Here is a 15,513-nt window from a genome sequence, read left to right on the forward strand (position 1 = left end):
TCTACTGTGGATTTATTAAAGTACAGATGGTGTACTTTCTGAGTTCCTAGAATTACCATAGGAAGTATGTGGTCTTCAAGCTGTTCATATATGATTAAAAAAACCCCCTGATTTTCAGATTTTGGCCAGTGAGGCTGGCTTTGAGAACATCTAAGCTCTAGGGAAAATGCAGCAGAAATTTCCCTGTTTCATCAGTTTTATGAGTTCAAGCCAACAGAATATAATATGGTTTCCACTTCAAGTTCTCATCTGTCTTAAGAGTTTGCAAAATTAGTTGAATGTAGCCTAATATCTGTATTGTTAGGCATGTTACCTGATTTTATTACAGAAGTTTTAGTGCAGTTCGAAGTATTGAATAAAGACTGTGATCCACTAGGTCAGGTAAATTCATTTAGTGATAAATGTTGCCTAGCATAATTGTCCTGAGTGATCAGAAATCTAATCTGAGCCTAATGTCTGCACAAGTCTGCAATGAATAATGCAGCAGAAGTCTGAACTGCCCCTTGCACACCCCTTTTATCTGAATGCAAAAATGTTTCACTCATGAAACAGAGGCCAATCTGACAGTTAAACAGAAAGTCAGAAATTTAACTTCTGCCAGTGAACCATAGTTTTGCATGTCTCACAAATAAATAGTTTTGGTTTTGTGTCTTTTTGCACCATATAAAGAGTGTTGAGTAAATTTGGTGTGGAAAAAGCCACAGAAGCAGCATGTTGGTGATCTATTTTGTGCTTGCATTATATGGATAAAGAATTTGGATTAAAATTCATGTCTGGTTTTCCCCACAGTTGTGCCATTTTCACCAATCTTTACATGAAAGGGAAGGAAAGACTTCTCATTCCTTTTTTCTCTCCTTGATGGCTGTAAAAGTGATTGTCAGGATTTAATGACAAAACAGAACAGGGATTTATTTTGCTTATTCTTTTTTACCCGACTTCTTCCTTTTTGAATTTTTCAAGTCTTGAAAATGTGTGCATAAAAAGCAATTACATATTAAAAAATGGCACAACTTCCCTCAGTTGATCTTAGTGCTGTGAATTTAAGACTAAAAGTCTGTTGAGTAAAGCTTGTATTTGGTTGAGAGAATATTTATTCAGTGCCCCACTGATCTCAGGACATAAATTAATAGGAAGCTGTAAGGACCTTGCTATGATTTTCTGCACAGAGCTGAAACCTACTTGTGAAAGAACGTTGGTTCTCCAATGCACCTCACAGGGAGCTGATCAAACTTAACCGCCTACTCTGACTTGGTCTTCCCGGCAGGCTGCATGTGTTAAAGGTCTCCTCTGACCAGCTGTGGCTCAGAAGGGCTGGGGCCACATCTCAAATCCATATCCAGCATTTTGATTTTTAGTTGTAATGAAAGACTTACTTGCAGCAGTAACATGCACTTGGCTTATGATATCAGTAGTTCTTTTTTTAAGGTTCTGTTTATGCAGCTAAACTTTGCCTGTAGCCATTTCTCTTACTTTAAGCTGCAGCTGCAGAAGAATCATTTGAGCTTACTGAGTTAAAGGAGCAAGAGAGAGGAAACATGATTTAGTGCTAACTAAATCGGTTCGGGAACTGGTGTTGGGTTCTTTTATGAAAGGGTCCACCTGGTTCTTTGGTGTAGACAGAACAATTCAGACCAAGCTGCAATAAACCCGTGTGCATAAATGATGCGGGCAGAATATTTGCTGGATCTGCTGCGTTGTTTGCTCTGAACTGTGCGCTCTGAGAGCCTTCTGCCCTCACATTTGTATGTCACTCCTTGAAAAAGAATTAGATAAGGAGCTGTATGCAAATTCAGCCTAGGAGTTCTCAGTAGGTAGTGCCAGCTGTTACTCTTTATTAAAGTCACTGCAGAACTGAAAGGACACAGGTCTATGTTCTTACCATTGCCCTCAACAAGAGAGATGCAGACAACATACTTCCTTGGGGGCACAGAGTATATGCTGGGAAGAAATTCTTGATGTTGGAAAGAACAGGAGAGAGCTGATCTCTGCCTTCTGCAGCCTATGTCCTGGGTGAAGCGCTCCTATGGAGTGACTGATTCACTAGAAAATTCACAGGCAATAGAAAGAAGGAAAGGTGCTTTATCCCTTTTCCTCTCCTGTCAAAGCTATGAACATGCCATCTGTTCAATAGCAAAATAAGCATTTATTCTGCTTTTTCTTCTTTGGTCAGTCTTCTTATTCAAATTGTTTAAAATTTTAGTTAAGAAGAGAAGGCTCAGAGGAGACCTTATTAATAACTGAAGGGAGGGTGCAAAGATGATGGAGTCAGGTTCTTCCTAGTGGTACCCAGTGACAGGATCAGAGGCACCGGGCACCAACTGAGACACAGGAGGTTTCCTTTGAACAACAGGAAACACTTTTTCACTGTGAGGGTGACTGAGTACTGGCACAGGTTGACCAGGGAGCTTGTGAAGTGCCCATCTTTGTAGATATTCAAAAGCCATCTGAACGTAGTCCTGGGCAGCTGGCTCTAAGTGGCTCTGCTTGAGCAGGAGGCTGGACCAGCTGATTTCCAGAGGTGTCTTCCAACCTCAGCCACTCTGTGATTCTGTGATTTGAAATGCCATCTTTCCCAAGTAAAAGCTTCAAAATCAGCTTGGCAGAAACCATGTTGATGAGTGGTCTCCATGTTTTAACAGGTGAAGGCAATGGAGTTTTGGTTCTTGTTAGTAAAAGGAATGATGGATCAGAAGCAGAGTTCATTGTGTCCACAGCTGGGTGACCTTTTCTCTTTGTGTGTGAGTGCCTCTGTACAGAGATGGCTCAGTTGGTCTGTGTTTCTAAGAACAGCATGGGTTCTGTTTACTGCTGCAGCTCACACCCAGGAGCGAATGACACAGCATCTATGTCTTCTGTATTTCTAGTTCTGGTTGCAGTGTCAAAGTGCTCTGTAAGTACTGAATCAGTGGAAAGAGCCCCAGAGGAACAGGGCCGGGGGGGGGGGGGGGGGGGGGGGCAGGGAAGAGGGAAGGATGGTGAGAAGCAAGGAAAATCAAAATGCTGGAGGAAAAAAACTTTGTGGTAAATGACAATACAGCAGAAGGTTGATGACAGGAGAGGGTGATGGTATGAGATTGAGCCTAGATGCAGGGTGAACTGAGGTGAATGGAGTAAGACCTTGGTATCTCAGTCATTTACTAATTTACATCTCGGTCATCTACTGGAACTGACAGAGCAAGAGGACCACACAGGTGTTTGGTGAAAATATGACAACAGGAATTAAAGATGACTGGTACTTGCCTTGGTTCCTTTTACAAATATTTATTCTCACTATGTAAATAAAGAATAAACAAGGGAGGAAGTATTAAGCTCAAGTCAGTAAGTTAAGGCACAAGTACAAAGATCCATTTCACCTGTGGTGTTTCCTGTACATATTATATTGGCTCTGAATATTGCATTTCATCAACAACTTTAGGAAATCACATCTGCTAAGTATTTTGCTGGTGAATATTTTACATACCTTCAAAACATAATGTTCAAGAGGCTTCCCATTTAATTTCTTCTTTTCCATTGCATTTTCTGATTACAGTGTAAAGCAGAAAATATAATTCAGACTATAAAACAGGGTTACTTTAAAGAATCAAGCATTTTATAGTCACTAGCAGCAAACTCCCCTTTTATACAAGAGCTTCACAATAAAAGTCAATAAGATTTCTTCAGTAATATTTTCAGCTAAATTGACGATTATTAATCTTATTGTCATAGCAAAGTAAATGTGACGGTATTATCAGAATATGTTCTGTCTTTTAAAGTTTGTTGCTTTTTCTCCCTCCCTCCCTTTATAACAGAACAATTGTTAATAAAAATGGAATTTACCAGTTTGAACAGGCTTCCAAATGTAAGGCAATTCAGGACAACATTTTGTCATCATCTGTCAAGAAGAAAAGGTAGGTGTTAGCTGTGTTTTCTGCTTTGTTGTTTTGTTGTTGTTGTTTTTTTTTTCTTAATGGAAGAGTAGAAGATTGCCCTCTTCACATAATTCTTGATGATATTAATGTGGAGCTATACAACAGGAAACAGAAATTGTTCAACCAGTGTTTGCCTGCATTTTTTCTTCCACATGAATAGATTTATTCGAGGTTGGATTTAACTTTTTTTTATTTTCACAATGTAAGCCAAGAAGATTTCTCCTTGCCAGTTAGCAACATTTTATTCCAAGATATTCACAAAAAGGTTGAACAGAATCTGTGATGTATAATTTCATTCTTGAGCGTCTTTTTCCTGATTGGTGAACACTCCTACTATGAGCAACCTCAGTTAATGGATTCTTTTCAGCATATTCACTAGAATAAGTATGGAAATGAACTAGTATAAAAACCTGCTAATTGATTGCACTCATCATAATAACCAGGCATAGGAAACTATTAATTCAATTTTAGATACATTGAAAAAACACCCCAAATTAATTTTGGGTTTCAACTTGCTGTTCTGCCTTTTCCTGATGTGGAAAAAGATACTTAGTATCAGCCCTGCTCGAATTCCCTGCCATTTTCTAAAGTGAAAATGAGAGGAGCAGCCCATTGCTTTTGACATGTAATATTTTGCCTGTAGGGGTGCACCAATAAATAAAACATTGTAAATAAGAAGGGCTTCCCATTAAGACTGAGTTCCAGCTTAAAATTAATTCTGTGCCATGGTGTCTTTAAAATTGGAATCCCCACCCCCACCTCCATTTGTGAAGAAAAGATAAATAGAATGTGAAACAAAAGCCCTGCTAAAAATAATTATGTGCCTTACCCCTTTCAAAGGACTGGAAAAGTAAAATTTTTCCTGAACACAAAACCAACATTAAATCATGATTGTAACAGTTCTTCTATCTTTTCTGCCCCTTCTCACTTTCTCATTGTGTTTTAAGGTCTTTCAGCTGCTTTTAAGTCGCTGCATTCCCAGCGTTCTGTCTTTATTCTTAATTCTTTTTTTTTTTCTTCTCTATAACCTACTCCCACCAATATTCCACTGCATCAGCAACTCTACCATTGAAGTATTTATTCTTCTGAAGGGTGGTAGACCACTATGTTGCTGATGTGCTGCTAGTGATAGCTGAAACAGGGACTGGCAAAAAGAGGTCAGAGAATAAAGTTGACTGAAAAAATTTAATAATTAACACAAGAGGAGGACAACCAGTCACTGTATTGCTTCCAAAATCCAGTTTAGCAATATAAATGCTGTTATTTATCCTGTGTGTTATGAGGTTGTACTGGCTGCAGCAATGCAGACATGCTCTTCATATCTAGAATGTTTTGGAGCTGAGATTGTAGGAGAAACTTCAGGAAGTGTGAGACCGTTATTCTGTGGCTAAAAAGAAAGGAGCTGCACCATTTAACGAGGCAGAAGATGAATTGGACAGGTAGGAAGAGAAACTGATGCTTGGAACAAAGGAGCAAGGGATGGCTTTGTGGTATGAATATTGCAACTCATTGTCCTTCACTGAGAGGAGCTGCAGCAATCTTTGCTGCTTTTTCAAGGTGTGACCCACAGGTATACAAATGCTTTATATTGCAGTTCTAGAGTTTCAGGGACATTCTGGACACTCTTGCCTCTTAAATTGGCAGAAAGGGGAAAAAAAATACTATTGTAAAGCTTGTCAAATGATTTGATAGTAAAAAATGCTATGTAAGGGGGAAGTTATTGTTATAGCAGGTATGTGCTGGTGGTGATAAAAAGCCTGAAATGCTGAGTTTTGCTGGCAGTTTTCCATTTTTATTCTAGAGCAAACCTTGTGCACACTCTCCTGAGGGCTTTAAAAACTGATAGTTGTTTTTGTAGTATTTAAGTGTCCAAAGGCAAAAGGGATCTTCCTTTTCTCTTGCATTTCCTGCCGCTTTTTTTTTTATTTGTTTCTTTTTTGAGCATAAGCTGTCAAGTAGGAATATCTTTTTTCATTCCTGCTGCTCATTTTTTCTTCTAATTCTAATAGCTTTTTTAAAGTAGATGTTTCGTTTTAGCAAGTAACCAGTGGGCCCGCATCTGTGTCTCCGTTGTGACATTTTACCTATTGCCTCCCTAGTATCTCAACACTTCTGTCCTTGCTGTTGTCCTTTAGATATCTGCCAAAAATTAGAAGATACTTATACTTTGTCAGTGCCTCGACTGTGCATAATAATTCCACCTTAGCTACTGCAGTTAATGTAGAAGGTCACAGAGTACCTGACAAGTACTACAGGCAAAAAAAAACCCTTTCAGGTGTTATTTGTCAGCAAGGCGTATATAGTATAAATGAGTTTCCTACAATAGCAAGTTATTATAATGGTTGTGGTGCAGGTGGCAGACAAAAACAGAATGAAGCATGTTTCATTCACTATTCTCAGCACTGTAATTATTTTCTTTTCCACATATTTTAATAGTTCAATTTACCTGAGCTTTTTTTAATCTTAATAATAAACCCCTTTTAGCATTAGTGAATATGTGCTGTAAACTCCTGGGTGCCAGTGGAAATCTATATATTGTCCCAGCTCTTTAAAATGGAATGGAGGAGAAGAGGATTGTCTGGTTGCAGCAGAGCCATGAAATGATACCCTGATGGCCTTCTGGACTGATTCCATTGGAGGAAAGAGTCCATAAGGCTCCTTTAAAGCAGTAAATGATAAAATGGGCTTTTTGAGAGGAAAACAAAGCTTTCTGGGCTGTAAACCCAGCTGCAGCAAATCCCCCAACTTCTCTTTGGGTCTTAAAAAAAAAAAAAAAGTATGGGAATATTGTCTGTATTCGAGTAGAGTTTGGTTCCTGGAAGCCTTGCATCGCTGTGAGCAGATGTGGTGGCTGCCTTGCAGCACTGCCACTGTTGGGAAGCTCGTGTCCCCCAGCACATGCTGCTGGGATGTCTGCTGCTTGTGGTGCTCTGCTCAGAGCTGAGTTCTGATAGTCCATAGTGTCTTTGTAAGGCACAAGAGGAGCAAAAGTGGGTGCATAGGGTGAGCAGAGGTGGTGGTCTGCCTTGTAAAGACCTGTAAGTGCAGCTTTTCTGGGTGAGCTTGTAAGCTTAGACACCTCCAAGCAGGAGTGATTCTATCCAGTAGACAGCAGTGGAAAGGCAGCAATGTTCTTGCATTGTATTGGTGTTTTTTCCCTAGGTGCAGCTTCTGTTACGTGTATAAGAAGGTACTTACATTTTTCTGACAGTGAGTGATGGTGTTTCTCATGAGGCCTCAGAACTAGCATTATGGATGATGCTTTGATTTGTCTCCTTACCAAATGTCTCCCTTTAATTTGCTAATAACTTGTCAGTCTGTGCAATTTCTTTCTGAGCTGATGGTAATTTTTCTTTTAATTTCTGACTCTGATCTTCATCTTACCAATGTCTTTAGGCTAGAATTTGTTTTTCCTCTCTTTTTTTTTGGCTCCTGGATAATGATAGCCTAAGTAAGTCTTCTTGCCATGTTATCCTATTAATTTTTGGAATTTTTCCTAAGTTCCAGCATCTACAAGTTATTTATTGTTCAGCCCTAAGGAATAAAACTAGATGAGTGATTCAGCATCAGCATAGGCTATTTTAAACCTGTGCTTCTATCCCATCCTCCCCCCCTACACACTCCCTGTCCTGCCCTGTGCTGGTACTGACACTTGTGTGACCCCACGGTGAGCCAATTTAGGTAGCAGCTTCATGAAGAAAGTAGTTCCATTTGCTCTGGCTGCAGTTCTAAGGCTGCTATTATACCATACCAGCAGGCAGCTGCCAAAACAGGAAGGTCTTGTTCCCAGTTTCTCCACTGCCATCACCCCTTTGCTTATGCTGGTTGTGGTGTTCAATGGAATTTTTCCTGATCTGGTCTAACACACTAAAGAAGGAGAAAATGTATATACATATTTTTTCTTTCTGGGTTATTTTTTTTGCTATGACAGTAAATTAAAGAGGCCTATGAAGGCATTTGACAAGTGCAAAAGCTGGCAAAAACAAAACAGAGGTGGAGTCAAGTAAGTACCAGCAGTGGTACAAGGGAGAGAACAGATTCAGAGTTGGACTGGAAGGAGGAAGAATGTACTGCACCAGGTCAGGTCAGCTACAGCTGCAAGGAAACTAGTTTCACTCTTCTCCCACCTCTGCCCATTCATTCCTGCTCTCTTGAGTTGTGTAAGGACTCAGTAAAATTAGTTTAGTCGCAATCATCTAGTTCCTTTAAATGTTTGCTCAGTCTGGAGAATGCAAATCAAGCGTACATGCTGTCACCGGTGCAAACTTGTGCCAAAGACCAGTTCTAATGCAGTATTCCTCTTAAAAGTATTTAATTTTTTTTCTACGTGGAAATGGGAAATGTTTTTACTCGGTTGCAGTACTTTTATGAAGCAAACAATGGGATCTGTTTTTTCAAATGTTTACCATATAGCTGTGTTGTTGAACACAAAGAAGGAAGCTTTTGGGTTGTTGACCTCTGCTGCTGTAAACCAGCACAGCCTTTTTTATATTCCTTCTTCTCAATTCTCATGCGGCATTTAAAAACAGGTGATGTTTCTTCCCATCCCAACTCTTGTAAAACTGTTCAAAATACCCACTTTTAAGTTCCAGCTTACATAAACCCATGATCATTTGGGTTTGGGCCAAGGTTAAGCCATTTTTGCTAAAATAATACAAGGTAGATCTTTTCTGAAGACGTGAGTCCCATAGAATTTGCAGTCATGGCATCCATATAATCTCTTCTTCCCATTCATCAAGTGCTCCTTATTAGTCAGTTATTGTTTTTAAAAAACCTATGTTAGGTTACCCAGCACAAATGGAAGAACTGTTAACACTGAACCTATAAGGGAGGAAATGTCTCCATTCTTTTGACTTACATGTTCTGAAGTATTTCATATATGGACAGATTTAAATCTTTTGAAAGGGTTTAAATGGAGCAGAAAGCTCTTTGGTTATATGTACCAATGTAACCAAAGTGCTGGTTGACATAAACCAACAGATTTTTATATTTAAGAGATAATTTGAAGGAAAACTTACATTTGTAAATATTGGTCTATGGTCTTAGATGATTGAATTGAGCTTTGAGAACTATAAGGTAAATGAAAGAAAAGGCATAAGAAGTGTAACGTCTCATCTTGGCTTGCGAGAGCCACATTTCAAAACATTTTTGAAGTTTAAAACACTGAGTGCAAGAAAGAGGGGGTTTTTGTATTATTTTGGACTTTTGCACTTGAAATTATTTCTAATAATATCAAGATACTTATGGTCAAATATTAAAGCTTGAGCCAGTGTACTTTTGAAAGTTTCTGAAAATAAAAGTTCATTAGGACGTCAGTATTAAGAAGAGATGTTTAATAGGACATGCTAATTAAATGAGGATAGTACTGTTACAAATTACAAAACTAAAATAGGTCATGGAGTTCTAAAAGCAATCTATTATATATGCACCATGCACATTATTATTAATACATGCATCATTTGAATGTTTTAGAGACTGTTTCTGAATATGCATACATATATATATTCTAGTGTTTGATGTTGCCTTTTTTAGATATTCGGAAGATTATTATCTTCATATAGTCACAAAACTGCAGAACTGCACCTGGATAAGGAGACCAGAAGAATCTACAAAATTCAGGTAACTTTCATTGTTTCATTTAGCAAAACTGTTTACCCTAGATTTGTATAACAAGCCATAAGTTTAAATTTCAGTTTTGAAAAGATAATTTTGTATGCTTTTAGAGTGCATTCATAGCTATACATTTCTATTAATTCTTTGATGCTGGGGTTCTTATGGTTTGAATTGAACTGTGCAAACTGAGTAGGATAAGAGAACTACACAAATGAAGTGATTTCACCTATCTTCACTATAATGAATTGTTAACTAACTTAAGTAAAATGAATTAAAATATTCCTGACACAGTATTCCTGTATTCCTACAGTATTAATCAGTGATGTGATTTTGTTCATCTGAACTGGCACTCTGGTAAAAGCCTGTGTAATGAAGCAGTGTATTTCTCACCCCAAGATATTGCTTCCATTACAGAAGTGCTCAAGGCACTCATTAGGTTTGACACTCATGTCATGGCCTCTGAGCATGTAAGCACATGATGACATCTGTCCTTGTTCAGGATGGTACGTAAGTACATACTCCGTAGGGACAGTGATCCCTGAAAAGCTTCCACTCTCATTTGGAAATGCATCATGCTGGTTTTAGAGAATAGCTTCACTGTGCCAACCCTGTTTTCTCCAGGGGAGATACTCTCTTGAAGTACATGGATCATAATTAAATATTCTGTCATGATCATTAAAAATAAATAAATTGACCTACCTTCCAAGTCACTGGAGTTAATTGGCATTGAAAACTTAATATCCACATGCTCAGCATGATACGCCTGGAAGAAGTAGTTTTTGGGGATGGGTAAAGCTTCTTGTGCAACATAAATTGCAGGGTTCGCTGTGTATTGTAGTTAAGATGGTGTTTCCCAAAGCTGAGGTAGGAGAATACGTAGAGTTAAGGTTTAAGAAACTTTCCGTTAACTCAGGCAGGCTTTAGCTGCACACAGAGTATCAGAGCATGATAAGGAGCTGTAGAAGCAGCCCATTCTATTTCAGAACAGGCAGGTGTCTTGTACAGAGTTGAGAAGAGGTGAAGCTGCTCTCTTCTGCTCTTCACCCTGCTTTTTGTTTTCCATTCTTTTTTTTAACTTCTCCTACTTCCGAATGTACCAGACACCACTTACCAGGAATTTGCCACTTCTGCTGCTGAGCTAGGTATGAGTCAGTAGCAGAGTAACCACTCCTTGTTTCAGCTTCACTTCCTCATTTATTGTTTCTGCAATCTGTCTTCCATTGGGCCAACTTCTACATTTTCTAGGCCTATGGGAATCAAACATGACACCCTCTATCTAAACCGTCATATGAGACTGTTGGACTTTTAAGTACAGGATGCTTACTGTTCCTCTTGCTGTCCTTGCCTTCCAGCAAGGAATGTGGGTCATAAGTAGGCAAGGTGGGTTATACAATAAATGATCAGACTGGAAATATTCAAAAGTGAAAAATTTGGAGTGCACTGAGCCAGCTAGAAAGTGTGGACTGTATGTACATTGAGGTGAGCTTGCTAGCTTTAACTTAGCTCAAATACCAGTGAAACAAATCTTTTGAAACCCATGGTTCGGCACAGGCTGGGCAAACTCTTGTTACTTAATCGACATGCAAAGGCTGTGCTGTTACGGTTTCATTACTTTTTAACATTCAAACTAGCTAGAATATTAGCTAGTTGATATGTACTTAACCCATTGTGCAATTATGATGAAAGTACTTTATATTCCTCTGTCCCCATGAAAGTTGATCTGTTTTGTTATCATCCAAAATTTCCATTGATAATGACCAAGGACTGGTACTTTGGTTTAGGGCACTACAGATGATTATGTTACAAAAGTTGCGTGCTTTTGTGTAAGTCTTTTTCCCATTCTCTCAAACTCCTCTCTGTTGTTTTTTGGAAATAGGTTATTAAAATTTTACAGCTGTCCTTGCTCCCAGACCATACCGAAGACTTTCAAGGCTCTTAGCAGTTGGTCAGTAGAGGCTTTAAAAAAAGAGAAAAACAAATAAGGTATAAAATTTACAGAATAAATCTGTGTACACTCCTTGCTTACAGCACTCCCAAACTTGTTTATCAGAATTAAGCTCAAAAGCCTGGAACTAGCTTTGTAAGGACACTCTAGCCGAGAAATGATGCATTGACAGAGCACTATGGGGAGCACAGCTTCTAGAAATGTAGTGAAATAAATGAATAAATAATCCCTTGGCAGTACATCTCTTCCTTTTTCTAACTTTGCCTAGTGCCAATAATGCATAATAATTGTGTAATACAAATATTATTCAGTTCTAAAAATCTCATTAAATAGGTAGATAAACACACCCATTTTGCAGAAGAGGAAATTAATCTCAGAGGGGCTGTGCAGTAGGAATTGGGAAATACAGCTAGCCACTTTCAGGAGGAGAGCTTGAAGCTGCCTGTGTCGTATTATTCACCTGCCAGTGCCACCAGAAGTCTGCCTGCTGACTAGACTGCAGAGAAGCTGCTTGAGTTCTTTCCCTGTTTGCCCATCTGTTAAATGGAGTGAACACTTACATGCTTCTCAGGTGTGATGTCAATTGTATGACATCTCTCTATTATCCTGAAGTTCTGAAGAACAGGCATGCATATTTATAAGGGATTTAATGCCGTGTGCTTCAGGGCATAAACTGACCTCTAATTAATAAGGTTCAAAAGCAGCTTCCTGTGGGGTAGTGCATTTTTCAGAGAAGCTTTCTTGTATTTTCCTTTGCAGTTTTTGCTGTTGGCTACCATCATACTGGTGGTAGAGTGAAGGAATATGTGATCTGAGTCAGTAACTCTTATGTTCCTAGAAGACAGCACTGTGTGCCAGCAAATACACATCAGTTCTCTTTGTAAGCCACACTCCCAGCAGATCCAGGCCAAATAAAAGAATATGAATAGAAGTGCAATGCAGGAAAGAAATACTTGTCTTTGTATTTGGCAAAATAGTTACAGCAGACAGCCATGCATGGCAGAAACCACAGTGGGTTTGCCAACCCAATGTACAAAAAGCAGAATGCAGGATCCTGTTTGCCATGAAGCTGTGCAAACAGTTTTATTTGTTGTCAGAGAGCTGCCCTGTTCCAAACTGCTTTCTCTAAAGCTGCTCTGCTGTGCAGGCTCACATGCACTTGGCTAGATTGCTGTCTGGCAGTGGTCAGTGGTTCTTGACAGCTATGTCCTCCATGTCTTGACAGCTAGGTGCTCTAGACCCTTCACCAGCTTCGTTGCCCTTCTCTGGACACTCTCCAGCACCTCAAGGTCCCTCTTGTAGTGAAGGGCCCAAAACTGAACACGGTGTTTGAGGTGCGCCCTCACCAGGGCCGAGTACAGGGGGACAATCACTCCCCCAGCCCTGCTGGCCTCACTGTTCCTGATACAAGCCAGGATGCTACTGGCCACTTTGGCCACCTGGGCACACCGCTGGCTCATGTTCAGCCAGCTGTCAACCTGCACCCCCAGGGCCTTTCCTACCAGGCAGCTTTCCAGCTGCTCTTCCCCAAGCCTGTTGCGCTGCCTGGGGTTGTTGTGCCCCCAGTGCAGGACCCGGCCTGCCCAGACCCCCCTGCAGAGCCTCCTGCCCCCCAGCAGGTCAACGCTCCCCCCGCTTGGTGTCCTCTGCAAACTGGCTGAGGGGGCACTCGATCCCCTCGTCCAGATCATTGATAAAGAGATTAAACAGGACTGGCCCCAGTACTGAGCCCTGGGGAACACCACCGGCCACCACCCAGATGTAACTCCATTTACTATCACTCTTTGGGCTCAGCCTTTCAGCCAGATTTTAACCCAGAGAAGAGCACACCCGTTCAAGCCCTGAGCAGCCAGTTTCTCCAGGAGAATGCTGTGGGAGATAGTGCCAAAGGCTTTACTAAGGTCCAGGCAGACAACATCCACAGCCTTCCCCTCACCCACTAGGTGGGTCACCTTGTTGTAGAAGATCAGGTTCATCAAGCAGGACCTGCTTGTCATGAACTCACACTGGCTGGGCCTGATCCCCCTGTTGTCCTGCCTGTGCCACATGATGGTGCTCAGGCTGATCTGCTCCATAACCTTCCCCTGCACTGAGGTCAGGCTTCCAGGCCTGTAGTTCCCTGGGTCCTCCTTCCTGCCCTTCTTGTAGACAGGATCACATTGGCCTCCAGTCTTCTGGGACCTCTCTAATTTGCCAGAACTGTTGATAAATGATGGAGAGTGGCTTGGTGAGCTCCTCTGCCAGCTCCTTCAGTACCCTTGGGTGGATCCCACCCAGCCCCATAGACTTGTGCATGTTTAAGTGGAGCAGTGCGTTACTTACCCTTTGCTCTTGGACTGTGAGGACTTCATTCTGCTCCCCTGACTTGTCTTCCAGCTCAGGAGGCTGAGTACCTGGACGGTGACTGGTCTTACTATTAAAGACTGAGGCAAAGAAGGTATGAAGTACCTCAGCCTTTTCCTCATCCTGAGCAGCAGTGTTCCCCACTGCATCCAATAAAGGTTTACCCACATGTTTCTCAAAATCAAGAAAAATCACGAGGCAAGTACAAGCCACGATGTTCTTTTTAGTATCTCCCATTATCCACAGTCAATTTTCTCTGGTTGATTTTTGTCCAACCTGTGTCGGGGAAGCAGTCTCCTGGCCTTTCAGTTATTTCTGCACCTGTAATGCTGACATCAGCAGTATCAGATTTAGGCTGCCCTCAGAGGAGCAAGTGCAAGCACTGGGTTCATTGCCCTTGAAATCTAGTTAAGATTTATCATGCCCCACAGTAGTCTATGTCAGCCATTGCTAAAGAGGTTTTATCTAACTTACAATAGAAGCTAGCAAAGGTGATGTACATACAACAGAAGTGGTGAAAATGGCATCCTACTAACAGTGATTTAAGGAAGTCGTTCCAATGTTTCCTACTACTGACATAAAGAGAACTATTTAAGTGTTTTTTATTCAGACCTTTCTTTTATGAAATTCAGCTGTGCTTCTCTTGTTCTTTTTTTATTGTGCTTGTTGCTTATGGCTCTACAGTCATCTAGCATCTCCACATCACCCCTTTGTTTCTAAGCCCACCTGTATTCTTCCTTCCTTTTCAGATTTACATCAGCTTTAAATTGTTTTAGAGAAAGCAAGTCCTCAGGTTTCTTGATTATAAGAGAGGATTGGTAGAAGCTTGGAAAGGGAAGAGAAATAATCCTGCAGCTGTCTGGAAGCATTATTCTTAAAGCTCCAGCAAAAAGCCACGCTGGGTAGCTTCCTCTGCAATGGCTCTTCTAGCTGCAGTCAGTAGAGTCTCAGGTTCCCTAGGTAACCTGAATATTAATTATTATATTAGTATTCTTCAAAGGTTTTCCACTTAAAAGAAATGTTTCATTAGTGCAACAAATTACAGAGCCCAATTGGGTGCAAGCTGTAATTGTTCTTTACACCTCCACATCTCTTTGCTTTACAGACTTTTAAGCTTGATTTATTCTCATTTGGGCTATACACCCATGGTGGGAAATAATCTGCAGGTTTTGGTGGAAGCTAACAAATAGCTAAAACAGCCCTCAAAATGACTGGGGGGGAGGGGAGGGAGGATATGGAGAAAGTCTGAGCAGATGCTGTGTTTCAGAGAAACCTCTGGGCATTGTGTTTTCTGGGCCATCTCGCTTAGCTTGGAGCCTGACAGAGCAATGCAACAGTTTTTCAGGAGTGGTATCACACTGGAATAGCCCTGTGTGAACTGTGGGTAATGCGCTGCTCCCCATGGAAATACCATTCCTGGCAAAGCTTATTTGCATTTGGTAATGAAGGGAGAAGGAAATTCCTATGTGTAAAATACACTTTTAAACCCCCTGATGTTACACTGCAGTTCAGCTGGCACACTGCTCCACCCCACAGAAATATTTTTAACTTTTTTTTAAAAGAAGACATTGCTACTTTAAAAAAAAGAACCCTAGGTCTTGAAAAGAATAGTTAAAAGATCAAACCATTTTCCTAGTCCTGTAATTTCCCCTCCTGCTTTTTATTCCACTCGACCTCTATTACCCTTTTCCCACTTTAATGTCT

General features: G+C 40.5%; 1 protein-coding gene across 1 annotated transcript in view; it reads left to right on the plus strand.

The window, feature by feature from the left end:
- Window positions 1-15,513, plus strand: part of ST8SIA6 (ST8 alpha-N-acetyl-neuraminide alpha-2,8-sialyltransferase 6) — a 56,400-nt gene that overhangs the window by 14,203 nt on the left and 26,684 nt on the right. Inside the window, exons 3-4 of the mRNA XM_080386383.1 lie at window positions 3,789-3,887; window positions 9,441-9,527. Coding sequence (XP_080242509.1) covers window positions 3,789-3,887; window positions 9,441-9,527 — 186 coding nt within the window. The remainder of the gene's footprint in view (window positions 1-3,788; window positions 3,888-9,440; window positions 9,528-15,513) is intronic.

Source organism: Falco punctatus (assembly GCF_963210335.1).
Source record: "Falco punctatus genome assembly, chromosome: 4".
Lineage (NCBI taxonomy): Eukaryota > Metazoa > Chordata > Aves > Falconiformes > Falconidae > Falco > Falco punctatus.